Raw genomic sequence first — 27,296 nt, forward strand, 5'->3', positions numbered from 1 at the left:
ATTCTCAGTGTAATAGGTCCAAAACAACTCAAATAAATTATATTTGCTAATTAAAACATAATTAGGGAGTAGATTATTAGAGAATCCATTGCAATTCCAAACATACTCTTACTATGGTTCGTCTTGGGTTTTGTGCGTCACGATTAAAACTGCGTTGTAGTCATTCCTAGTGCTAAATTAAATAATTTATTTCATACTTTTATGTTTAATTTTGAGTTTTTGGAAAACCAGTTAACCATTTTAAAGGGCTTCAAATAATATCAATCATGTTAATTTCTTAATCGAAAAACTAACGGATTTGAAAATCAATATGGGTTAAGAAATCAAGAACGATTGATATGTTAAGAAAACTAAAAACGTAACCAAGTAATGAAAGTTTTTCACTTCCTAATAGTAAGGCAAAAGCTTGACATCCCCCGAATCCGATAGCTTTAAGGAAAAAGGAAACATCGCATCTTCCTTAAATAATAATCCTTTACAAGTATGGAAACATCGTAGATTCATTAGTTAAACGAAATCCTAAACCTCATAGGAAACCTTTTCAGTCCAGGATTTTGGAGTAAAAAAAATTCTTATAAATAAGGCCATGCACTGTCTTTTGCCATACACATTGATTCACTGATCATCTGGCTTTTCTTGCTTAGATTTCTTGCTTTTACATTGATTTACTGATCATCTTGGCTCATCTCTCTTAGATTTCTTGCTTTTACTCAGCTAATTTTTCCTTCTCTTTCGGACATTTGATTGAACACTGATGGCTCTTACGAAGACAATACTAGCTTTCTTGCTGATGGCAACACTTGTTGGCGTGTCTCTTGGTGCTGTTCACAAAGTTGGTGACTCCGCTGGATGGACTACATTGGGCAACATCGATTACAATCAATGGGCTTCTTCCAAGAACTTCCATGTTGGAGACACAATCGTATTCGAGTACAACAACCAGTTTCATAACGTAAAGCAAGTGACCTTCCAAGATTTTCAATCTTGCAACGGAGCCTCCCCCATAGCGACCTTCACCAGTGGCTCTGACTCTATCACCCTCAAAAGGCCAGGCCACTACTATTTCTTGTGCGGTGTTCCGGGACACTGTGAAGCAGGACAGACACTTGACATCATGGTTACTCCAGCTTCTCTGCGCCCAAGTGCAAGTCCATTATCAGCTCCTAATTATAGTTCATCGCCATCGTCATCGGGCTCAGCATCTTTACCGGCACCTTTGCCGAACCCATATCAGAGCAATGCTTCTTCTCTCCAAGTCCTTTCGGTTTGGCCTGCTTTGATCAGCCTTGCAATTTTTGTCATTGGTTTCGCATACTAGGCAGAATTTCAACTAATTTACCTTTTTTTCTCTTTAATTAGGTCTTGTATTAGCTTTCTTTATATTCATCGCACCGACGTGGTAACTCTTAAATCAATTAATTATAAAAAGTGAGCAAAATCAATAATTTCTAATTCTTTTGTTGGCCAAGCACAAGGCGGGAGATACATTTTGTTTCTTCCAGTAAATCTTTTAAATTAAATCAAAGTTAATCGACAATTTCCCGCGAACAAAAGATACAGAATTTTCCTATATTGTATCTATGTTCACTTAAATGCGTGGAAAGTTTATATATGAATGAAGCTGATTAATATATGAGTGGGAAATTTATATATTAAATGTGGGGGTACAGCCAAACATAAAGAGTACTTAATTTGGAAATTTTTATATAGAGAAGAAGAATTTATGTATGAATGAAACTGATTGATTGAAAATATTGATTACCAGGGAGAAGAAAGTTTTGGATGCTCAGTCAATTGGTATATACAATTTCATCCAGTGGATTCTTGGATAAATAAATAAATACTAAAATAAGTATAATTAATCAAATGTGCTCTAATTTTTTATATATTATTTAAAATTTAAATTCACATCCTCTTAATTTACGTAGAACTTAGCATTTCTTTTTGTTAATTAGAAAATTTTGATTCACCTATAAGTTTTTCAGTGAAAAAACCAACAATCTTTGAAGCGCTCCAAATAATAATAATGTTTTAAACGCAAAAGCTAATTGAAAAAAAAAATTAAGAAAAAGGTATAGAAATGAGAAAATTAAAAATTCCCTCTCTAGATTGGCTGATAAACACTTAACCTAAACTGAACGAAACTGCTACACACTTCCTCCTACTTTCAAAACATAACACTCTTCCCCAATGCTAACTTCCCCTACTATAATCCGCTTACTTCTAGGAAGAAGTCTATAATGCCATTAATTCAATTTAAGTAACTTTGAACTTCAAACCGGTGAAGAAATGGAATATTTTCAAGTCAACATTTGAACAAAACTGTACGAGAGAACCCACCCATAAATGGAAACAAAAACCATATTTTGAAAATAAAACCAATTCACTTCATCTATCTTATAAAAAAGAAAAAAAAATCAACTCATCTATCATCTTGTACGAGGGCTAACGTGAATTAGTTTAACCACGTAACCATCTTTTTTTCTTTAATTTTACAATTCTTTGGTTCATTTTTTTCCTTGATTGTTTCTGTAAATCATCATCATATGTATCACTCTATATTGTTGAAGCTTCAACCGGATCTTCTTTATAGCATCTTGTTGATCTTGATTCAGGATCTTGGGCGGTACCAAAAGGTGCTTTGCTTTCTAGCCCTTCAGTTAGTACAATTGGCTTTACTAATCTTCTATTGCTCGACAATGCAGATCTCTTTTCGATGATTTACTAATTGTGTCACCTAATTCTCAAAGAAATAATGGATTATCCATTAGATGAGTCGCATAGAACTCCTTAAACCATTTCTTTCTTTCTTTGGAGTTGGCTCTTTTTTTTTTTTTTTTTGTGTAGCACAGAATCGTCCAATCAAATAAATAAAAGTTGGCACCATATAAATGATTTGGAATTTTAATTTTAATTTATATTGTAGCGATTGATGTTATGTAAAATTACTCAAATATATTAACATAATTGTTAAGTGTATGTGTTTTTTTTAATATTTGTCTCTTTTGATCCCTATAAGTAATGATTTTAATGATCTTCTTAATATTTTTCTCTTGTTGTCTTTTTTTTGAATGTTAAAATTATAAAAAATAAAGATAGTCAAAGAATCAAGATTCATGAATCAGCTTGCCCATATCATTATTGTTATATTTATTTGTGTTTGTATTTATTATTACCATATGAAAGTTTGTTGCGTGTAGCTCGCTCTATTCTTCTGATTCTTCTCTGTATAAATCAAAGCTGACAGCCAGAAGTGGAAGACCTTTATTCATCTCATTTTCTTTGTTTCCTCCAAAAAACTTGATTTTGGCTCTCTGTTAATTCATTGTTTGGTATTTGGCCCTTGTTTTTGGTCAAATTAAGCGAAAATTTCATTTGAATTCTTTGAGTTTCTGGATTTGGGGACTTGGGTTTGATTATTTTCTTCCGTTTTCATATAAAAATCTCATCTTTCAATTTTAGATACTCGCTATTAGATAAATTTTGAAACTTTATACCTGGGTATCCAACAAAGAGCCAATACGTAGAAAGATACGAGTTCTAATTGAAATTTAGTTCATTTCTTTCAAAATTTTGTTTTGGCCTATTTATATTAAATTGTTTTACTTTAGAGCTCATAAACTTTGTAGATTCATCATTTGGATCCCTATTGAACCAAAATTCTAGTTCTACCACTAGTAAACCCTTAAAAAATAAATAGACATCTAATCTTAATCCCATCATGAATTCGTTGATTTAAAATTTTAATCAATATAATCAATTTAGAAAATTTACTAATATGAAAATAAAAGCAAAATTATAGGTTAGAATACTAAAGAGAAAATCTTCGTCATTGTTAAACTTATCTAAAATTAACTAGTAAAAATTTTAATGATTAAAAATATATTAATATCGAGCATATAATTCATTGGGATATTAATGGGTCTAGCTCAAACTATTTTATAAATTCAAACTCTTCCGAAACTCATCTTGGGGCTAGATCATGTAACGTAAACGTAAACATGTCATGTATTCATTTTATTGCTAAACTGTATTTTTTATTAGCTCATGTTTCAGTGGCGGATTCACAAAAAAAATAATTATTTGAGAATCAAACTCTCAAATTATATTTGATAATTCTCCATGTAATAGGTCCAAAACAACTCAAGTAAATTATATTTAATAATTTAAACATAATTAGGGAGTAGATTATTGGAGAATCCATTGCAAATTGAAAACATACTCTTACTGTGGTTGGTTTTGGGTTTTGTGTGGCATGATCAAAACTGCATTGTAGTCGTTCCTAGTGCTAAATTTATTTAATTTATTTTATATTTTTAGGTTTAATTCTGAGTTTTAGAAAAACAACAAACCATTTTAAAGGGCTTCAAGTAATATCAATCATATTAATTTCTCAATGGAAAAACTAACGGATTTGAAACCAAGATGGGTTAACAAAATAAGAATGATTGATATGTTAAGAAAACTAAAAACGTAACCAAATAATGGAAGTTTTTCACTTCGTAATAGTAAGGCAAAAGCTTGACATCCCACGAATCCGACAGCTTTAAGGAAACAGGAAACTTCGCAGCTTCCTAAATAATAATCCTTTACAAGTATGGAAACACCGTAGCTTCATTAATTACACGAAATCCGAAACCGCATAGGAAGCCTTTTCAGTCCAGGATTTTGGAGTAAAAAAAATTCTTATAAATAAGGCCATACACTGTCTTTTGCCATACATTGATTCACTGATCATCTGGCTCTTCTCTCTTAGTTTTCTTGCTTTTACATTGATTCACAGATCATCTTGCTCTTCTATCTTAGATTTCTTGCTTTTACTCAGCTAATTTTTCCTTCTCTTTCGGACATTTGATTGAACACTGATGGCTCTTACGAAGAAAATACTAGCTTTCTTGCTGATGGCAACGCTTGTTGGCGTGTCTCTTGGTGCTGTTCACAAAGTTGGTGACTCCGCTGGATGGACTACATTGGGCAACATCGATTACAACCAATGGGCTTCTTCCAAGAACTTCCATGTTGGAGACACAATCGTATTCGAGTACAACAACCAGTTTCATAACGTGAAGCAAGTGACCTTCCAAGATTTTCAATCTTGCAACGGAGCCTCCCCGATAGCAATCTTCACCAGTGGCTCTGACTCTATTACTCTCAAAAGGCCAGGCCACTACTATTTCTTGTGCGGCGTTCCGGGACACTGTGAAGCAGGACAGACACTTGACATCATGGTTACTCCAGCGTGTCTGCGCCCAAGTGCAAGTCCATTATCGGCTCCTAATTATAGTTCATCGCCATCGTCATCAGGCTCAGCATATTCACCAGCACCTTTGTCACCGACACCTTTGCCGAATCCATATCAGGGCAGTGCTTCTTCTCTCCAAGCTCTTTCGGTTTGGCCTGTTTTATTTTTATTTTTATTTTTATTATAAGATTTTTAGTGTAAAGCCGTGGTTTTTGAAATCTTTATTTATGCCCAATAAACGAGACCTGTGACAACATTTAAAGAATAACTAGCAACCGTGTATTTTACAAAATTTGCTAACAAGCAAGCTCCTTATTCATTCTATATCTAGGGAAGCCTAACAGCATCAAAAAGATTTCCAACTTCCTGGATAACACAACAGCAATGCTCTTCAAAATCACACAATCTGTTGTGAGATCAACATGTAATGGTTCTTGTCTCCCTTTATACAAATGAAACTGTTTATTCATCAACACAGTGCTGAGTGCAGACAATAATCCCAGAGCCTTGCTACAAAATATTTACCACTGATTTGGAAAGGACTTTCTGTAAATTTCATCCTCGCCCATTCTCAGCTGTCTTATTATTGCATCCCTTGCTCAGGTATTCAGAAGTCTCTGAGTTAACCTATCTCTTGTAGTTACTTTCTTTCGCAGCATGGATGCTAGAGTTTGCTTCTTGTTTCTTGTTGACGATCTCCTCCCATTTGTATCTTCTGCCTCGTCTCCAGCAGCTGCAGATCTTGAAGTTGAAGCCAACGCAGCATCCCGTAAAACTGCTTCATTGTGTTCCCGTACTTTTGCAAGTTTTGCTCGATTCAGCAACTGTTTATCAATTTTCCTCTTCCTTGCTTCCTCTTTATCTCTCTCCCTTACATTCTTTATAGCTTGTTTTGCTAATTGCTCACCTAAATCAGACCCCAAATCTGTTAAGTCTCATCCCTTAAAGAGCTCTTTTCTATCGATGATGTGCTCTGATTGATAGGATTTCCTTCATCATCTCAGGGAATGATGGGTTCATGAAATGGGCAGACTTCTAAATCCCTTCTCTGACAAAGGCCTCATTTCTTCAAAGGAGCACACCATGGTTGGATTTCTAATTGCTCTCCTTTGTAAAGAGTTGCCCTAAGGTTCAATTTGTTGGAGAAAAATCAGTTTTTGAATTTTTATAAAAACTTTTAGAATCGTTCTCATGCAATATATAAGAATTCGTAATTTAGAAATCGTACCTTGAAAATCTAAGAAGATGAACAATCTTTGCTTTTTCCGCTGAAGTGATTTAGGCTCCCAGATCATGATTCGTCACCACCACTCCTGTTAGATCACAATCCGTCACCAAATAATCTTACAGGCTATAACTCAAGTTTTATCTGCACTTGACGTGTGGGCGCCTTTATCACCACTAAAGCAACTAGCACGAGAAAATTTTTCTCTCAAAATTAGAGAGAAAAATCTTTTTCTTTGATGTGTATATTGCGGCTCTCCTCTAGTTTCTTCAGAGAAAATAAGTTTTTTTATATCTCTTTTTAATGAAAACCCTAGCCTCCAAATAATAAAAATCAAAAGTCGCGTTACTTGCTTTTTCTATAGGGGACCCACCTTGTAAAATAACATAAGACCCCTTACACACAAGCATATTAAATAGAGTTTCCCACTAAATGAAATATTTAGGCTTTTGACCCAAATAGCTGGTTATCTTGCTTATTAATCCAGTAGTGGTGCAGTCAATTAAATGAGCTAACCCGAGAATTATTTGGGAACATACAATAGTGGCTATAATAATTAGGCTTGTAATTAAACTAGCCCAATTATTTAATTCCAAATCTACTCCACTAAAAGATTGGAACTGACTTCCATAATTGTATGCTCGAATAATAATTTGTCCCAAGCCACATTGATTTCTTTACTACATAATCATTTGTACCACATCGTTAATTAAAGCGATATCTCAACTGTCCAATTGATTTAATTACATCTTATTCCTAGATACTTACTGGTTTTCTCTAATGATCATTTTCAACATACTAAATATGTTGACTCATTCTAACCAGAGAATTCTATGATCAAGTGCCGAAAACCCATCAAGAGATGTGTTGTACAAATTCTGTATTATTAATCTATAACTCCAATATTCATAATTGCTCCCACTAAGATGCCAGGTAATATTGACTACAAGTGTGTGTCGTGCTTATTGGTAACTCAAATGGAATAACAATTAAAATAATAAAATTATAACTAACTCAAAATTAAGATTACAGTAAAATCAATGCCTATGAGATTTAATAAGTCTGACAGTCATTTTAAGGTTAATTAAATCTCATATGTGATCTAGTTCAATGTAGTCAAACTACATCAGTAAATTCATACATGATTAAGACAAATCATTCAATGAATTTACTACAGTCTAAACATAAATAGAGCGTCCAACTCTATTTATCAACTGCAAACTTAATTTATTTAATCATAAGATAACTTGTATTTATATCTTTTTTGAATCTATATAATGATCACATAAATACATATAATATGATTAAACGGACCTTATTCAATATATTTATGTAATTGAAAAATATCTCAAATATTTTATTAATTAGAAAATAAATTAATATGCTTTAAAAGAGCACATAATCCCAACACAATTCTGTTATCTTCTCCGCTGGAATAACTGCCTCATAGTCTACCCTACCCCAGTGATTGTCGAACTCCATGCTCCTTTGATTAACCAAAACATCCATTTTCAAATTATGTGAGAAAGAACCACATTCAATCACTGGAGCTTCTGCTAGAAGCTTACTTCTAAGCAATATTGAATCAATTTTACCACCTTCATTATCCAGAGACTCAATCCCATAAGACTTCTTATTGCGGCCTTTGGAAGCCTTATCTATGACCTCACTGGGGGCCAATACCATGGACAAATTACTATTGTGCTTACTAGATGCATTCAAACTCCCACTCTCACTAGACCCAATCTTACCCTCTTCCCAAAAATCTTCCTCTAATTCATCTTCTATGAGAGGTTTCACATTGTTTATAAGAACACAACCAGAGTCTTCACATTTCTTCTTCACCAATTGGAGGCGATTTTGAATATCAATGAACTCCTTCAGCATTTTATCTCTAGACCTATTGTCTGACACTTCCACCCTAATAAGAACAAAAATCCATTCTTGGACCAAAACCAAATGCTTTGTTACTAGAAGTTGTACAACTCCCTCAGTGCATCAAAACCTACTTTATTATGTTCATCCTCGTGAATCTTTTCCCCTTCTTTCAATGAATCAAGGCGAACCTGCCTCAATTCAGAAGAACGGAACTCCTCAAACTCTTCATCATCCAAGGGATCAAGCAGCATAATTTCTTCCTTGGCACAAATGATGTCTAAACGCTCTCCAATCTCATCTATTGTCGACTTTATTTCTTCCTTATCGAAGAAAGATTCTGCCTCAGCATTTAAAACTTGCTTCGTAAAATCTCTTTCGTCTTCATCTCTCTTTCCCGTCTCTCCTGCTGAATCCGAGCTGCATTTGCTTGTAAATTAGGAAACTGGAGCCTGAGAGTATTTTTAAGGTAGTCAAAGCCTAATCTAATTTGTCTATAGTGAACCCCAAAAGAAGCATTCCATTTCTCCAATAATTCAAAAGCCTTTAATCGTAAAATAGATGCAACAGATACTTAAACTTCTTCTGAATCCGATACTTAAACTCAATAACTGATCCATTTTCTCAACAAGAATGGTCACGTTTCATAAGGTCCATGAGGGTTTGAGCGGCGAGTCGGAGCTCCGAATCCGAATATCGAACCACCGATTTAATGGCCTTGAGAAGACGTGGGTCCACCTCTCGTTCCGTGTCGCCTTGTCTGTCAAGGCCCTCACCTTCCCTCCCTCCTCTTCCATTTTCGCTTGCAAATCAGTCCAACACGAACACGATATATTAATTTTAATTTCAAAATCCAAATCCCTGAGATTAGGTCAATGCGCGCTACCGCTGAGTCACGGTGACGGTGTCGATTTGGAATTTTCTTCTTCAAGTTCTAGCCTCCCCATACCATCAATTTACGTAAGAGCCACGATTGAACACGACGTCAAGAGAATATTCAGCCTAAAAGTATCTTACCCCCTTGTCGATTGATACAACCATACAAACACCGTTCCCTCTATTTCATTATCACTGCTTGAATATTTATTTGAATGGGCTTCCGCTTCTGCCGATTTGGCCTGCTCTGCAATTCGCAACAGCCTAATCTAATTTTTGTCATTGGTTTCGCATACTAGGCAGAATTTACACTAAGTTACCTTTTTCTTGTATTAGCTTTCTTTATATTCATCGCAACGAGATGGTAAACTCTTAAATCAATTACTTATAAAAAGTGAACAAAAATTTCTAATTCTTCTGTTGGCCAAGCATGGAGGAAGATAGGCTTTGTTTCTTCCTCTAAATCTTTGAATTATATTAAAGTTAATAGACAAATTCCCCGCAGACAAAAGATACATAATTCTCGTAGCTATATTATATCTTTGTTCTATTAAGTGCGCGGAAAGTTTACATATAAATAAAACTGATTAACATATGCATGGAAAGTTTATATGTTAAATGTGGGGTACAATAAGACATATGATGCGTTTGAAATTGAGATTGGGCAGCTGTAACTTAAATGTTACAGCACTAAAGTATTTGGTAAACATTAGTTATTGTAACTTGTAAGGTAGTTGATATGATTTTTAATTGTATAATTAAAAATCTACTATATTTTTAATAATTTTGTCAAAATTATTATTTAAAATTTATATTTACTACATATTATTAACTTTTATTTGATAGTTACAGTTTTTTTTCTACAACCGTTGTAGTTTAAAAGATAGAGTACCTCAATTCCAAATGGGACCATAAGGACATATAAAGTACTTAGAGAAGAAGAATTTATATATTAATTAAACTGATTAATTGAAAACGTTGATTAACATCGAGAAGAAAGTTTTGGATGCTCTTTCAATTAATATATCCACTTTTGAATAAATATCCTCTTCTAATCTATACTCTCATGAACTTTCATTTATTGGATTCTTGAATAAATAAATAAATAATAAAATAAGTATAATTAATCAAATGAGCTCTAGTTTTTGATATATTATTTAAATTTTAAATTCACATCCTCATAATTTATGTAGAATTTAGCACTTCTTTTTATTAATTAGAAATATTTGATTCACCTATAAATTTTTCAATGAAAAAACCGCCAATCTTTAAAGTGCTCCAAATAATAATGATGTTTTTAAACCCAAAAAGCTAATTGAGAAAAAGAAAAAAAAATCTAAGAAAGAAGTATAGAATTGGAAAATTACAAACTCCCTCTCTAAATTTGTTGAGAAACACTTATCTAAACTCAGTGAAACTGCTACACTTCCCCCTTTTGCTTTCAAAACATGACACTTTCCCCCAATGCTAACTTCCCTCACTATAATCCGTTTACTTCTAGGAAGTAGGAAGAAGTCTATAATGCCATTGATTCAATTCAAGTAACTTTGAATTTCAAAAAGGTGAAGAAATGGAATGTTTCCAAGCCAACACTTGAACAAAGCTGTATGGGAGAACCCACCCATAAATGGAAATAAAAATCATATTTTGAAAATAAACCAATTCAATTCAACCGTCTTATTAAAAAATAAATAAAATCAATTCATCTATCATCTTTTACGAGGGCTCCGTTTCCTATACATTCTTCATCTTCTCATCTTTCGCTCGTTTGCTTCCACTCAACAATCTCAACTCTTCAGGTCCTCTATTTATAGTTCCAATTCATCCAAACTTCATTGCTTCCCATCTCCAATTAGTTGACCAATGTGTCATTGACCATTCTAGTACTTTCTGACAATCTATAAATAAACTTTCAACAGTCTACACAATTCATAACTCCCGGGTAGTTTTTGTCGATGAATAGGATTGCTTTGCATTTGTTTATAGATACATGCGGATCAACATTTTTTATTTAACTGATCGGGATACAGCAACATCATTGCATAGTGAGGGAAAACAAAAGGCCCGGTTTGTTTTTAAGTGGTATGGTCATTTTTCTTTTTTGTTGAATTGGTTCAAAAGGAGAACCATCGTGACATTAACTTTATCATCTTGCTACATCTGAGTCTACAACAGAAATGGAGATGTTTATTTCTATTACGTGGTCTAGTTGGTTTTCCAGAAATACCTTCATCCACAATCAAACCAGAGAGGGTCCTCAATAGGTTATGGTGAGAGCTAAAGGTATTATTGAAAATTATCACTCAGTCCAATCCTCTCCTACTTTAACAGAATCCCCTCATTCCTGTTCTCTTTAACCACTGTGGACTCTCCCACCAGCTTCGTGGTTTAAGTTGAACACAGCTGCAGCTTTAAGTCCTTGTAAAACTCATGCTGATTTGGGTGCTATATGTTGCCAGATATTGTGATGGGAAAGTTATGGCTACAGCAATAAACATTGTTCATTTTTATGGAGACATTGAGTAGGCAACGGCAGCAGCAAATCTTTTTGGCTTAGAAATGGCAGTGGATTCTTGTCTAACCCCTCTTCTCATTGAATCTGATGCAAAAAAATGTTTTAGATTTGGTAAATAGAAATATCAAATAGTAGAGGGGACGTAGGTTGGCTCATTTCAGACATTCACAGGCTTTTAGATTCGGGAAAATTTATTATTTCTCATGTCAACAGATCGTGAAACTTAGCTGCTGATAAGCTTGCTAAACTAAACTAGCTAGCCTTGGCTTTCCGGGAAACAAGGATTTGTTTGGAGGATCTTCCTTCTGACATTATCTTAATTGGCTTTAATTTTTTTCATGAAATTCTAGTTTCAATATATATACATATAAATAAAATTTACTTTCTTGTGTGTTTACTATATTACCCCTTTTATCTTTAACGGAATTGTAACAGAACTTCCAGGGGAGAAAGTATTATGTTTTGAAATAAGAGGGGGTAGTGATTTCCGGCCAAATTAGATGGGGGAATATGTGATTTTTCCGAATATAAAAATTTATAATTGCGGGTGCTAGTTAGTTTACTTAAACTCAAAATCTCTTGGGGATGTTATAAGGTGCGAACCTTGGAAGGGAGAGAATTAAGCCATCATCGGAACCCATACCACAACCTAGACTATAAGTCCCCGCTCGAACTGGGAGGCACATATTCTCTCAACACTGTAGATTCACCAACAAAGTGTTGGCTCCACTAGTAATTATTACTAATGAAAAATGAAAATTAAAAATTTTATAAGACATGAAATTGTTGCCCAATAAATGAATGTCACTTTAACACATGACATGGGTTACATGAAAGTGAAGCTACAGCGTGGCGGGCCAAAGCCCACAATGCTATTTTTTTTCTTTTGAATCTCAGCAACCATCCGCTTTTATTTTGAAATGAAAAAGATTATTTTCACTAAGTTATTATTTATGATTAGGAGGAATTTAAGTCTCTATAATATTGAGTATACTCATGATCTGAACAATGTATTGGCTGTTATAGCGTTAAAAGCATGACGGTTCACCTCAAAATTTTTATTTATATTTTATTTTGGACTCTATATCTTTACCATTTGAACTTTTGCCCTTACAACAATAAAATTTTAATGTTGACTTAAATCTTAGTATTTTCTTGACTCAGTCTCTCAAAATTTACTACTTTAGGTCTTCGGTTACATTCAAGAACACTTCATTGAGAATTCAATTATAGCTTAGTTTCTTTGGGGAGTAATCGTTTTCTTGGATCATATTTCAATTCCACCAATTAAATTTCGATTATAAGCTTAATTATATCAAATGTATATATGTAAAAGACACTCTCACTAAGTTCTTGGTATAAGAGAAAACAAACGAACAGAGAAAGAAATCAAAGAAAACAGAGTATAAGGATCTAGAGGACTCAAAAAATACGTGATAAATAATGTCAACGAGATTTTGATAATGTTTATAGTTAATTATTTTGAGTAGGAAAAATAGATTTCCTTTATATTTATAATGTGAACAATCTTTTTATTTGGATGGATCAGAATAGTTTGGTGCACTTAAGAAGATTTTTTTTAAAAATTTTTTCACTTATTTAATCATTATGTAAATCCTCTTGAAGTGTCGTATGATTTACTAATGAGAAACCAAAACTTACAATTACTTATGCGTATAATTTTTAAAATAGATATATCATATATGCATGAGTTCTATCTTGTGTAATGGCTTCTCAAGATCCTAGAACTTGAACTTAAAATGGACTTGAGAAACTTTGAAGATGTCAATTTGTAGCCTCAGCCTAGTCTTTCAATAAGCTAGACATCAGTTTAATTTGTTGTGAACAGGATGAGGATAGAGTAAAATTAAACCTGGATGCAGAGCATGGTTGTCGATAAAAGGGGCCGATTTAATCATTAAACTAAATGATCTCCGAAAATATAAACTAGAAGAGCCGCCAATTTCTAATTCTAAACTGTGCGTGTATTAACATATAAATTAGAGAAGATCACTGGATTTTCCGATAAAATATAATAAGTTATAACAGCTAATTGCAGGCCGCTGTCTCTGGCTTTCCGCTGCCTATTTGCTTTAATTGTTTTTGTACCATAGCTTTTATTTTCTTTATTGGCAGAGGGTATGATGGCACAGGGACAACACCAAGCAAGCATGTCTCGTTGGCATCATTTTCCATCTTTTGTAGAACCAATAAAGCAAAGAAATTAAAAGTAGAAAATTGTAAGATTTTCAACAGAACTGCAGCCACTGTTTTCAAAAGCTACAAGACGAGAAAAAAAAAACAAAAAATGAATTGAAAAAAAAAAAAAAAAGCACTCTCATCTCATGCTTTGTCGTTCAGTCATACGGAAAGAAGAAAAAGAGAGAGATGGAGAGAGAAAGAGAGAGGGAGGGAGGGAGAGACAAAAACAAGAATCTGTCTGAGAATCAATAAACAAAGGAAAAGGTTAAAAATAAAGTTAAGTAACAAAATCAAGAAAAAAAAAAAAAGAGCAGAATGGAATGGTGGGGAATCTTTATTCGACTTTCACTGTATAAATGATCCCACATCGCCACCTCTCTCTCCCCTTTTCATGCTCTCTTTCTCTTCTTTTTTTTCACCCTTTTTCAGTATTTCTCCCTCTCTCTCACAGCAGTCACGAACAAAGGTAGATTTTCTGTTCTTCTGTTGTGCTGGCATGAGCTTATTATGAGCATTAATTTCTCCATGGGTATTTCACGTGAGGATGGTTTTGTAAGTACATTCTTTGTTCACCTGCAATCTGCATGCTCCCTCTCAAATTGAGTACGTTTTTTCAGTTATTTTATTTATTTATTTGGGTTTATTGTGATTTTAATTATAGGATAAGAAAGAAAAGCAAGTTATATTGATCGATGAGAGGCAGAGCAGGGGTGTTAACGTTATGGAACATGAATTATTGGAGCTGGAATTCTGGCCAGTTGAGCACCCATTGGAGCCGCAAGACGAAGATCGCCCTGTCAAATGTCCTATGCCCTCTGCCTCTTCTGTTATTAATAATGTAAAGCTTCTTCAATATTCTCTTTTACAAAATTCACGGCAAAACCACCAAAGAAAGGAGTAAAAAATTGTCTTGGGTTTCTGCAAGCATTATTACTCTGTTCATTTTGTGTTTCTCCTTCCCTTCTTGGCATGCATGCATGAGTCGAATAGCTGTAGTAGATATTTCCCAATTAAGATGTATGATTTGGGAAAATTTCAGTTGGTTTTTCTTTCCTTAGATTAAATTTAGTACATGTTAACATACACTATTATCATCAACATTTTCTTGCATGTAATTTCTTCTTACATAATTTCTGGTGCAAACATTTCTCTTTGATAAAAAAAAGGATTCAAGAATGGAAGATCAGGAGAGAATAGCTGACAGCTTTCGGAAGAGAGCAGAGGTACCCCCAGATTTCAGCAACAGAGAAGGAATCGATGTGAATATCGAGCCTCCGATTCGAGCAGTGCGTAAGAGGCATCATCACAGTCTCACCAGTGATGATCATAATGCGCAGTTTCTCATGAGAACGCCTCCTCATCCTCCACTTCAAAGCCAGAAAATCACCGTCCTCGAAATGCTTCAGGATTTTGATAAGTTCGAGTCCTGATATATTTATATACAAATATATAATATACTTGTAATAAAAGCATCCATTCCCATTTTACAGCTTCTGTTGGACATTCTTTAGAAATTGCTGTACTACTAGCATTTTGGAATTCTTGTTCTGTATTATATCGTCCAATCTTAGTTGTAGCCTCAATTATATATATGTATGTGCAAGCTCAAAAGCTGAGCCTTCTGGAGTTCAATCATGGGGAAGTTGCTTATTTGGGGGTTTGAATTGAATGGAAGTAGAAAGAATCCATCATCCATGAGATTCGAAATCTAAATCATTAAAATGTTGTAAAAGACAACAAGGTGACGCCCAAAGGCCGGACAGTGAGCTCTGCAGTTTAGAAGATTATTATATTTTAAGGCAACAGTGCAAATTTAATTTGCTGTAACAATCAACAATAGTTTTTCAATGTGAGCATGGAATGGAATGTTGAAAAGAACGTCAACAATACTTGTTATTTATTGGCTTGCCTGTAGATTCCTTTTGACTTAAACCTCGAAACTGAGCCATTTTCAACCTCGATCACATGTTAATATGCAGATAATCAGATGCAAATGCAAATCTCTCAAACCAAAACTATATGCTTTCAAATGGAAAAAGCATTCCCTCTACATCAAAGGAGGAAAATAAAGAAGGTTAAAGCAATCATTACTTCCTAAGAAAAGGAGTTCACAATTGCTTAATTGAATTACAAAACTATTAACTAAGAAATAATTTATAAATAGAAATCTGAGCATTCTATAAGTTATCTTACTCCTCTTAACAGCCACAGCTTATGGCTTTCGGCTGCCTGCATTCCCAATTCCCATCATCAAGTAATCTCAAATCCATGCACTTGGTAAAGTGATATCATTACTCTTTCTCAAAAGCAGGTTCAATTGAAGCCATGATAAACCAACCAAATTCTGTTCACGAGTGAGAACACGAGATTCAAGTCTTAATTCTGTAATAGATTTTGCAATAATTTTATCTTCTTAACAGCAAGTAGAACAAAATCACGAGCAAGTCTTTCTCTTCGTACATGTACATTGACACATTTGCCCCCGTCTTAAATATTCAATGCCTTTTGATGGGAATCAGTCCGCTATGCACCAGGAAACCAAGGGCAAGGAGCCAAATCTAAAGAGAGGAAAATATTATTATTTTAAAAAACACAAAAACGAAAAAAGTTTTTTTTCTTTTTTTGGTAATGTCTACAGAAAGGAGTAAAAAGGCATGGAGGAAGGAGGAAAGAAAATAGATAAACTTATTAAGAGTAATGCTAGATGTACATTAATGTTTACAAAAAAAAAAAAAAAAGATTTATTAGATGACGAGATAACTGAGATATGTCAGATAAACAATTGACATCCATACAAGTTGTCACGTCATTTAATAAAAATCCTCCTGCAGTACTTTAACAAAATCTATGATTTCCTCTGAACACTGAATTTCATACAGTAAGCTTTGACTTCCTTTTCCCTGGCAAAGCGAAATAAAATGTGAAACTGGGTTCGCACCCTCGTAGTAGTCAGGACATTCATGTATAATTACAGAATCAAAATTAATTTTGTACCTGTGTGGTTACATTTCCGCATATAGTACAGCATTCTAAATGCTCTGTCATTCTACAAGGGAAATAACAAGGGCAACAGACATGCCCAAAATCAGGGAGGTCAACTGGACTGCAGAACTTTTCAACATTGAGTTGCCATTGCTATTCATTTCTGCGAGCACCCCAGCAACTGCAATGTATATAAACCCGCCTGCGGTAAAACCCTGCAAAAAACCAAAGGAACAAAGAAAGATATGTCAACTTAAAATTATGACATCAAACAAAAATTAATGTTACCTATGGTATAAAAGATGCTTTACCTCGATCAAAGATGACTGTCCTGGATCTTGTCCTAAGAGCAAAGCCTACAGCGAAAGCAGCAACTCTTAATTGGTTTTCATTGCTTCAAATAATACCTGGAGTTACTACACTTACACTGAAGAAATAACACTCACCATTGCAGTTCCTGCCAGAGCCACAAGAGCTGAGAGAAAGTTGAAGAAGAGAGCTTTTGATACGCTGAAACCTGATCTTACCAAAATACCAAAATCACCAACCTGTGGCGGAGAAGGGATAATAAAGCTGTTAGTTTAACAACAATAATGACAACTAGATATTGAAAATGCAATTTCCTCGACCACCCTCACAATGGGGGAATGCATTGCTTTTGAAAAAACAAATAAAATACTGAGATAAACAATTCAAACATGTCAAAAAGAACAAAAATTCAAACAACGAAAATTATCCATCGTCCACCCGTTTTTTCACCGTTTTTCAAAAATACACAAATCTTTTTTTTTTTTTTTTGCTGCGCTCCACGTTAAGTTAATATATTTTTTATTGGTCCACTCTCGTTATAACATTGTTAGAACTTTGCTGACATCATAAGGGTAAAATTGTCATTTCACAACGACATAGTAGTGGAAATGTGCAAACAATATAACTTCAAGTGGAGTTCAGTAAAAAAAAAAAAAAGAATTGTGTATTTTTGAAAAAATACGAAAAAAACAGGTGGCCGATGGATAATTTATCTTTTACATTTGAGGGTAAAAAAGTCATTTACACAATATTCCGTTAGTTTTCTTAACGGTCTCCAAACGGAAGTGGAAAAGTGAAAAGAAATGTAATTTCAAGTGGATTCCAGCCCAAAAAAAAAGAATTGTGTATTTTTAAAAAACTTGGAAAAAACAGGTGGACGGTAGATAATTTCTTTTCAAACAATTCAATAAAATACTGAGATCAACAATTCAAACATGTCAAAAACAAATAAAATACTGAGATAAACAATTCAAACATGTTAAAAAGAACAAAAATTCAAAACTTGAATAAGACATTCTGTTCAGAAGAGAAAAGAAGATTATAACCAATTTTACTGTTCCATCTTCAGAATTTATTTGCACATGAGAAGGATAAATAATGTGTTCGGCATAATGACAATCATTTTGTTGTAAAAACTTCTCTGAAAAAGAAAATTTTCATTCTGCATCTTCCTAGAGTTAAATTTCATCATACATCAAAATTACAAGGGACATAGCAAAATGCCATTCACTATCAAATAAACAGAGAGATGAAACCCAACCTCTTGAGGGATCTCATGGGCAAGCAAAAACAAGGTTCTAGACCATCCACCAACAGATCCATAAAGTAGAAAAGCACTTCCCAGAGCCATTCCATCGGTAAAATTATGCTGCGAGATCAACACATGAACCATTTTAATTAAAGTCGAATGTAAAGTAAAAAAGCATTGCTCAAACAACAAAAACTTTCCCTTCAAGCACAATTACATGATAGCTCAAATGCGAAAGGTTAGGAAGACATACTTACAACACCATCAGAAAAGAGATTGAGATAACCAAACACGAGATTGGAAGCTGATTGAACAGGTTCTTTCTTTTCTGAGGATTTAACGTCACTGGAAGAGCCATCTGCAGCATCTACATCTGATTTATAATCTCCATCAACAGAAGTCGTCTTTCTCTGCATAATGCAAGCATATCAGATAACACTTAATATCTGCAACAAGAGTCCAATTACATGAGCAATTAATTATTCGAAGAAAATCCCTATTAGCACTATTTACTTTAACTTTCACGGAACTAAGTACCTAATACATATCCCCAGACATGCACATACATATGTTTTCTCCGAAACAATTGTGATGGTGTCTGCCCAAATCCGTCCAATGACACATCTACCAACACAAACAAATATTGAAGCTCTACCTTATGATATGCACTCTTTGCCAGGTCAAATCCTTTTCCTGAAACAAATTCTATCCCAGGCCTGCTCCCCAGCTCAAGATTTAAACTTTAAAAATTGCAGTCGCCAGCAAAACATAGTACTTCTAGTTGTCCATGTAGTACATTTTTCAAATGCCTAAACCGACTCTAGGTTCAAAACTATTCAAGCCATGGCCGGAGCCAGAGAGTGAACTTGCTAAACCAATCACAACATGATAATTACTCAGCTTACCCTCCGAAGAAGAGTTTCATGTTGAGCAAGATTATCCCCATTCAAAGAGTCTTCTGACACCTCATCTGAAACGATTCCTTCAGTTCCACTGGAAGATTCTGATTGTGTTTTTCCAAGATCATCATCATCCTTCAATTTCTTACTACTCTTAAGATGGTGGTGGTGATGACCATGGCCCCATGAGTTAGATTCCCCTGAGTTCTCTTCAACGTATCTCACTATTTTCTCTACAATAAGAAAGAGTACAATTCCAGCTGCAACAAACAATATGCCACAGTAAGAACTCAAACGTACTCTGATCCAATCAGTTAAGTCCTTTATTACAATTAAGATTTTAGCAAAAAAATAAATAAAATCTAAACAACAAAATATAAATGAAGAAAGGAGAAAGCACGAAGCAACATTATTAAATACCCTACATATTTGAACGTGTTAGATAGAATTAGGTGCAAAATAGCATATGTTACAAAATATGTTCTAATCCTTAAATACACATTGTCTATCACTCTATATGAGTTTTGCTAATGCATATGGTTAATACAGGTGAGTAACACATGCATAAAAAAATTTGATTACTCACCCAGTACAGATATTCCCACAGAAAGATCTTGTAAAGAATGTGAATGCGAATGCGAATGCTGCTCACGTCCAACATGAACCTGATGAGCCTTGTTCTCATGGTGATCATGTGAGTGGGAATGCTCACCACCTGCAAAGATAATTTGTTAATTCATGGCCGGGTAAAATCTCGTTTAGTCCCGATATTTTAAGGTTAATGGCTTAGTGCTCGTTTAGTCCCTATATGTTTAAAAATACCTCAAAACATCCCCGACATTAAATTATTAGCACATTTCCTCTTACTTTTTGTTGCTTTTGGCTTAATTTTTACAATATTACCCTCTTACAATATATTTTTTGGACATTAGTAAAAAGAAAAAAATTAATTATCAATTTAATCTCAAAAAATAAAATAGAAACAAAATTAATATATGTTACTTTTTTGTAACACACTACTGAGGAATTAATATATTAATTTTTTTATTACTAATGTCCAAAAAAAAGGTAATTTAATTATTTTTACAATAAAATTTTTTTGGACACATGTAAGCTTTCACAAAAATTAATATATATTCTTTTTGTTTTTATTTTATTTTTGGGGTTAAATTGATAATTTAATTTTTTTTCTTTTTATTAATTTTATAAAAAGAAACATTATTGTAAGAGGGTAATATTGTAAAAGTAAGTCAAAAAAATAAAAAGTAACAGCAGGGATGTCAATAATTTAAGGGTAGGGATGTTTTGAGGTATTTTTAAAAATATAGGGACTAAATAGGAACTAATCTTAAAATATAGGGATGAAACGAGCTTTTACCCTTCATGTCCGAACTAACAAGATACAGTGGTACAATAATGCCAGTAGGTAGTAATTCTGTAAGGTTCAGAATTTTGAGACTTGGATCTCGAAAAACATGAAGCAAGCAAAGATAATTGAAGTTGACCGTGAAGAAAGGATGAAAATATAGAACCAAAATTTGACATTTATTAATAGGACTATAAAAAAATTAAAAAAATAAGGCAGCAACTACAAGTGAAAGCCACAAATGAATGAACTCTTTTATCACCTTATTACCTAAAATGACTGAAAGAGAAAAAGACTCTTAAGTACCTAAAACAGCCACCTCAGAGAAGTATTCATTAGAACAGCTCCACCATTGGGAGCAGTTAAAGCCTCTAAACTATTGTCAAGAACAATTGCATTTTAAGACTTGTTCTAGCAGAATAAATTTAGGGTTGTAATGAGAATGGTAAGACATATCATTTGATCAATACTATACCAAAAGCATGTGGCAATTGATGAAGAAAAGCATCACCCAACATAGCCCCAGCCTGCAAGTAAGAAAGTCAACCAAAAACAAAGCAAGATGTCAAGACACCATTAATCTTAAAAGCCTAATCTAATAAGGAAGCAACTACTGATATATTTGAACTATAACACGGCCATTCTAGTCAATAACCAAATTTAATTAATGAATGTATCGCATGGAAATCCAAAAACACAACATCTCAGTCAATCTAACACTAATAGTGTGGTGAAGAACATTAGTCCCAGAAACTTAAAATGACAAGAAAGAGTAACATACACCTTTAAAAGTTCACTAATGAATTTAACTACTGAACTTAAACAGACACATTTGCTACAATTTCATTGATAGAATGCAGAAATTTCAAGATTTGGGAGGAGTTACTAGGGAGGACACTCATGAGCAACAATAAGGGATCAGGAATAAACCTCTCCCAAGTATGCTAATATTTAAAGCAGAGAAAGTATTACAAATAACAGTGTCATGCTCAGAAAATCGATTGTTCTTGAAACTATAAAGATGGGTTGACAGCATCACCTAATATGCTAGTTTTTTGGGTTGTTTAGCAAGTGTTCAACTGTGACAGGAGGTGTTAAAGCATGTCTATATCTCTAGGATTCAGATCCTTTTTTATCATGATTTTTCCTTGCCTTTTTGAGATCTTTCGACATGTGTCATTTTATTAATTTGGATGGATCTAGTAATTTGGTTTTTAATAGAATAGCCACTTAAACACTGCATTTTGATCTACAAATGCTAGGATAGAGGCTTTTTTATGCTTTTTCCCCCCTTTCTTCAAAGTATAAGGCATATCATCAAAAACCTTAATCGCACATCTAAATCACCACTTGTTAGATATAATTAAAAATTTTATCACACAAAACTTGCTCTCCATCAAAACCCAACTTTTAAAATCTTCCCATGAGTCTTTTTAGCTTCAACTAAAGATCCATAACTCAAACAACCTTTTGAAAGCCAAAGAAATGTCTGACTATTAACTCGAATTCCTCACTCTTCCATCACATGTAAAAGCTCTATTCCCTATGAATTCCATTCAGTTCCCTGATCATTAAATTCATCGAAAGTTGCAGCACATCTATAACAATTAAAACTCAATATTCTCCAATACCCACAAAAATATTGTTTTAAAACAAAAAGAAAAAATCAAAATAATATTAAAAATGAGATCAGCTTTATAGGAAAAAAATGGATTTAGGTAAATTTTAGTAAATGAATGATTAAATAAGTCATTAGGAGTTGCCTTTTGAAATTTTAGCAGCTGTATTTTGAAGAGATTTCGCGTTTGCGTTTATGATAAGAGAATGGACATGAGAGATGCACAAAAGAGAGATTTGGGGTTTACTATTTAAAGACTAAAACGCTGTGTTTTAGTGGTTACTAAACTGAAAACCAAATAAATAAATCCTAGCCATCCAAATTGATAAATGGCACATTTCAAAGGATTTCAACAAGGCAAGTAAAAATCAAGATCAGTAGAGGATCTAAATTCGAATATATATTCATTATGTGGATCCCAAGAACCTATGCCATGCGCCATGAAAGAATTGTCATGTTGGAGTGTGTCCCTATGGTAAATGGGACAAGCATGCCCCAATAAGGATTGCCACAAAAGATGTGTAAGATAAGCTAGGTAAGCTCATGATGAGTGGGCTACATGTAATGAGGGCATGACATGATTGAATGGGGAAGAATGTCCAAGGACCCAAATTGGATAATGGTTGATTTAGGCCTATTAAGGATAGATAGGCAACATCACCTAATAGGATAGTCTTTTGTGCCAATGGCTACCTAAATAGGATTTTTTTTTTTTGGGCCAATTAATGCAAAACTTTATCCATGCAATCAACACAAAATTAACCAATTGGGTGATATTACCTGGCTAACATTTTAAGCCCAAAATCAACAAAATTTACCATCCAGAAGATTTCAAGTTCCCATCAGACACTTCAAAGCTCTGTGTTAAGAGTTTTACGTTAAGATTTCAACATTACTATTGAAATTTCTAGGTTTTGTGTAAGCAGTTTCAAGTTTTGTATTGATGACCGTTTACATGCATGTATATTAACCAATCCCAAAATCCGCACATAATCCATCCAATTTAAGGTTGTGATATTCCCCCCCAACCAATCATGTCAAACACTCGTTAGATTTAACCAACCTTTCAAGGGCATACTTGGCCTATCTTGCCCATCCTTGTAATAATTTCAATAAGAACACACCATCCTTTTTATCGTAAGGACACAATATAACATGGCAATTCAGTTGAGGTGCATGAGACAAGATCTTGAGGGTGCATATAACTAAGAAAAACTCAAGCATACACTAATCCCACTTGTCACAAGCCGAGCACTTGTCATCAATCCAAAGACTAGCTCACTACCAACTTATATAAACCTAAGATCAACCCGTTTTCTAACTAATCTGGCACCATGACCATATTATTGGAAAATACTTTCTTTACCTGAAATATCAGCAAACCTCATAAGGTTTATAAATTCTCTATTGTTTAGTCAAAATATTAGGGAGAAATTGTCAACCCTCATAAGGTTTATAAATTCTCTATTGCTTAGTCAAAACATAAGAGAGAGAATTTGTTAGCTATCTATTTTCTTTCAACTATCCCACCCGCATTAGCTCCTTAATAACCTCCCTAGTCAATCATCCCCTATAAGCATAATATTAGCTACCATAACACTCATGACACTAGCACCAAACTCTTGATTACCTTGTCCTTTCGTTCCTTCTTCATGTAATTCATCTTTCAAAATTATTTTACACTTAAAAAGCAATTGGTAATCATTACACTACGATCCCAGAAAGAGAAAAATGTTACATGGTGGACTGATTGTTCTGTTCTTGCAGATGTCTCTCACACTTAAGAGCATTCAGTAGTGTCAATAACTAAAAATTCTACTAAGTGAAAATGTGTCATACTGTCATATAGCGGTCACACAATTATCCTGATAAGTCATGAAAAACTCGAGTATTCTAAAATGGATTTTCTTATCTTAAAATCAAAAGGGCTTCCACACTGCATTTTACTCATCTTAACATAAAAAGGACTTCTTCACAAACTAGGAAACTCCAGATTCAAGATGAAAAACCTAGGGATCACGCCTACAGCTTCCCAAAAGAACAGTGGCTTTGAGATTACTCTTATTATATCCACAGAAACAAAGCATGAAATACTTCATACAATGAGTAATTGAAGAGATTCTTAACATTTCAGTAATGGAAGTTAAGAAATAGAAAATCTAGCCCTTTAGTGACACAAGTTAAGAATTGTAGAAGCAGAAATAATAACGAATCTGCCAACGATCAAGTAATCCAAAATCTGGGGAAGCATACAGCAAAAAATCAATCAATATTGGTTGGTAACAGGTCCCCAAAGGAATTGATTAAGATGTGAACCAGTAAAAACATATCTTAACATTTGCAAAATAAAAATATATCTTAATATTTGCAAAATCTTTTCTTTAAAGAACAGATAACTTTGGTGTTTAAATCCATTTGAATCCTTCAACAGGCTTTCTAATAATATAAAAATTGTGGAATTTTTCTGGTAACAAGGAAGCAATGTAATAGTAATAACAATCACACCGGCAGTTATATAAAATATAAACTTTGAGTTTCCTCAAATATGTTTCTATGGCTTTTAATCACTAGCTATCAAGTCTAAGTGGGTTATCAAGTCTAGGTGGGTGGTACAAATTAGCCGTGAAGTAAAAGTTGACACTTCAACAGCGGGCCCAAACATATGATATTATAGAATGGTTGCATAATTTCACTGAATTTGTCAAGAACATACAGCATATATCTATAAAGTACAATTAAAAAGCAATCAAATTTTCAAAACTAAATACAAAGGTGTGATATGAAGAACCTTACCCCAAATACAGCCAATGAGTCGACAACGGCTTTGGATGGCTTCCCTTGAACTGAAGTAACACAACAAGCTCATTTATCACTCCACAATCAATTAATCAAAAGCCCATTACTAATCTAAAGTGAAAGTAAAAATAATGATAATAATAAAAATAGTAATGATAATAATAAAATCATTTAAGTGACAAACAGAACTTCACTTACTGAATATCACGGGCAAAAGTACCAAGCAAATAAGCGAAGCCAAGCTCACCAATAGGGAACAACCCAATGCATTCACCCAGAGAGCTAAACCCGAAAGCTGCGAATCTCTATCATGATGATGACGACTATGACCATGATCATGATCATGATCACGGCCGTAATAAGGGCCAAATCCGTACAATTTCATGTCTTCCTCCTCAGCTAACTCCTCGGGAAGCAACATTTTCTTCTCCTTATGTTGATGATCATGATCATGATGGTGGTGTCCATGGTCGCATTGATGGTCATGCCCATGGTCCTTTCCGTTCACCGGCGTCGCACAGAATCCACCCCCTGAACCCAGATCCAAATTCGAGACCAGAACAAGTGCAAGTACTAGCAGGATCAGTTTTTTCTTACAAGCCAACATTTGTTAAGTGTTTGTCCGTGAATTGAGGCAAACAAAAAATGAATTCAAATGGATAAAATGGGAAAATTGTTAGGGCGTGTTTGGCTGGGAGCTAAGAGTGACGGCGTTTACAGGTGCCCTCAATGGTTATGTAACAAACAGCGACAAAGAAGAGCACGATTATTCCGACTATGATGCCGAACGTTATGGCATCCATTTTTGTTGATTTTATTTTATCTTTTTATTTTCTTTTCTGGGAATCATAAATATAAAAGAATCTGAAAATCCTCATAATATATGCAAATTACAATTATATAATAGTAATTCAGAATAATTAAAATATTTTCGCTGTGATGGCCGCACCAAAAAAAAAAGGAGGGGGTCTGTAATTGAATGATTAACGGAAATTCTAGAATTATTAACAGGGTTTTGTCGACATTATGTCATAATTATGACATTACTTAAATCGGGGGACCACCAACATTTTAACTTTTTCACTTTTTCCGTAATCAGTAATGCGGTAAAGGGTGTAGTGTAACAGGCTAACAGCATATGAATCTCTAGCGTCCGTGGTTTCCAAATAGCAAAAATACTTTAAAATATTTCCAAAATTATTTAATCATCTCAAAAAATTTTAAAAATTATTTATTATTATATACTAATTTATTAATACTTGATGTAAAATGATATCAACAGCATGACATGTCATCCATACACGACACGTCATATAAGTTCCACTCTTTGAGAGGAAGAAAAAAAACTTATAACCAGTTGAACACCTATAAATCTCTTTGCTGCTTTGCTTTTTTTTTTTTTTTAAATTTTCGGTGTCTATATGTGATTAAACCGTGGTTCTTAAGTTCATTAAATATCGGTTTAGTGTGTATGTGTGTCTATGTATATATATCAAATCAGACTGTACAGCTTTTTAATAGAAATTAACTTTTTATTGTGGAAATTAAATATTATAAGATAAGAAAATAATCGAAGTAGGGAAAAGAAGATTTATTTGATGAGCCAAAAAATGAACAACATGATAATTGAATTATCTCTTTAAGAAATCATATTATTTCTTAAAATCATATTATTTCTTTATTTCTCTAATGAGACTTGTAAGTAAGGATAGCAACAGTCCGAGCTGGTCTCAGCTATTACAATGCATGAATTTGATTCATATATATTTTTTGAACACTTGGGTTAGGCTGTACTTTTTTAGTTGGCCTAAAAACTTGAAACTATGGACTTCAAATGTTTAAAATTTTAAATATATATAATAAATGTGTCAAATAAATATAATTATTTAAAATAATATATAATTTTAATTTTTTTTTTCATAAAATTTGGGTTTTCGACTTTAACTTGGTCTGAGTGAGAGAAATCGGATCTGATCCAAGCTCATTCTCGGGCCAGGCCGGGTTCGGTCTCAGTGAGAGAAATCGGATCTGATCGAAGCTCAATCCCGAGCCCGGCTGGCTGGGTCCAGTCTGCTCCAGTATTTTTGAGCAATCCCTTCGTAAGAACTCGTCGTTTTACAATTGACGATAACAATGGGTGCG

The 27,296-nt window shown here is 33.8% G+C and overlaps 3 protein-coding genes and 1 pseudogene across 3 annotated transcripts; 2 read left to right on the plus strand and 2 right to left on the minus strand.

Annotated features, from left to right (window-relative positions):
* Nucleotides 1–426: 426 nt before the first annotated feature.
* LOC102616655 (uncharacterized) lies at nt 427–5,602 on the plus strand. Its single transcript, XM_006492228.3, has 2 exons — nt 427–1,315; nt 4,860–5,602. Exons 1-2 carry the CDS (start codon nt 755–757, stop codon nt 5,427–5,429), a joined length of 1,131 nt encoding a protein of 376 aa, XP_006492291.2. The 5' UTR covers nt 427–754; the 3' UTR covers nt 5,430–5,602.
* A 239-nt stretch (nt 5,603–5,841) lies between these two features.
* Nucleotides 5,842–9,139, minus strand: LOC102623128 (UV-stimulated scaffold protein A homolog; annotated as a pseudogene).
* Nucleotides 9,140–14,077: 4,938 nt separating this feature from the next.
* On the plus strand, nt 14,078–15,567 carry LOC102616951 (uncharacterized). The gene is made up of 3 exons (XM_006492229.4): nt 14,078–14,487; nt 14,597–14,773; nt 15,102–15,567. Exons 1-3 carry the CDS (start codon nt 14,443–14,445, stop codon nt 15,363–15,365), a joined length of 486 nt encoding a protein of 161 aa, XP_006492292.1. The 5' UTR covers nt 14,078–14,442; the 3' UTR covers nt 15,366–15,567.
* A 1,029-nt stretch (nt 15,568–16,596) lies between these two features.
* LOC102617259 (IAA-alanine resistance protein 1) lies at nt 16,597–26,107 on the minus strand. The gene is made up of 11 exons (XM_025093017.2): nt 25,353–26,107; nt 25,152–25,201; nt 21,216–21,267; nt 19,961–20,089; nt 19,381–19,634; nt 18,733–18,885; nt 18,488–18,595; nt 17,364–17,465; nt 17,229–17,273; nt 16,930–17,132; nt 16,597–16,835 (listed from the first exon to the last, which is right to left on the minus strand). Exons 1-10 carry the CDS (start codon nt 25,759–25,761, stop codon nt 16,977–16,979), a joined length of 1,458 nt encoding a protein of 485 aa, XP_024948785.1. The 5' UTR covers nt 25,762–26,107; the 3' UTR covers nt 16,597–16,835; nt 16,930–16,976.
* Between the last annotated feature and the right edge of the window lie 1,189 nt (nt 26,108–27,296).

Source organism: Citrus sinensis, chromosome 2 (genome assembly GCF_022201045.2).
Source record: "Citrus sinensis cultivar Valencia sweet orange chromosome 2, DVS_A1.0, whole genome shotgun sequence".
Lineage (NCBI taxonomy): Eukaryota > Viridiplantae > Streptophyta > Magnoliopsida > Sapindales > Rutaceae > Citrus > Citrus sinensis.

Coding starts and splice junctions, on each gene's coding strand:
- LOC102617259 (XM_025093017.2), bottom strand. CDS start 25,761: ATGTTGGCTTGTAAGAAAAAACTGATCCTGCTAGTACTTGCACTTGTT. Junction 20,090..21,215: donor TCAATTGCCACATGCTTTTG/GTATAGTATTGA, acceptor TTATCTTTGCAG/GTGGTGAGCATTCCCACTCA. Junction 17,133..17,228: donor GACAGTCATCTTTGATCGAG/GTAAAGCATCTT, acceptor GGTTTTTTGCAG/GGTTTTACCGCAGGCGGGTT.
- LOC102616951 (XM_006492229.4), top strand. CDS start 14,443: ATGAGCATTAATTTCTCCATGGGTATTTCACGTGAGGATGGTTTT. Junction 14,488..14,596: donor TTTCACGTGAGGATGGTTTT/GTAAGTACATTC, acceptor TTTTAATTATAG/GATAAGAAAGAAAAGCAAGT. Junction 14,774..15,101: donor CCTCTTCTGTTATTAATAAT/GTAAAGCTTCTT, acceptor GATAAAAAAAAG/GATTCAAGAATGGAAGATCA.
- LOC102616655 (XM_006492228.3), top strand. CDS start 755: ATGGCTCTTACGAAGACAATACTAGCTTTCTTGCTGATGGCAACACTT. Junction 1,316..4,859: donor TTGTCATTGGTTTCGCATAC/TAGGCAGAATTT, acceptor ACATTTGATTGA/ACACTGATGGCTCTTACGAA.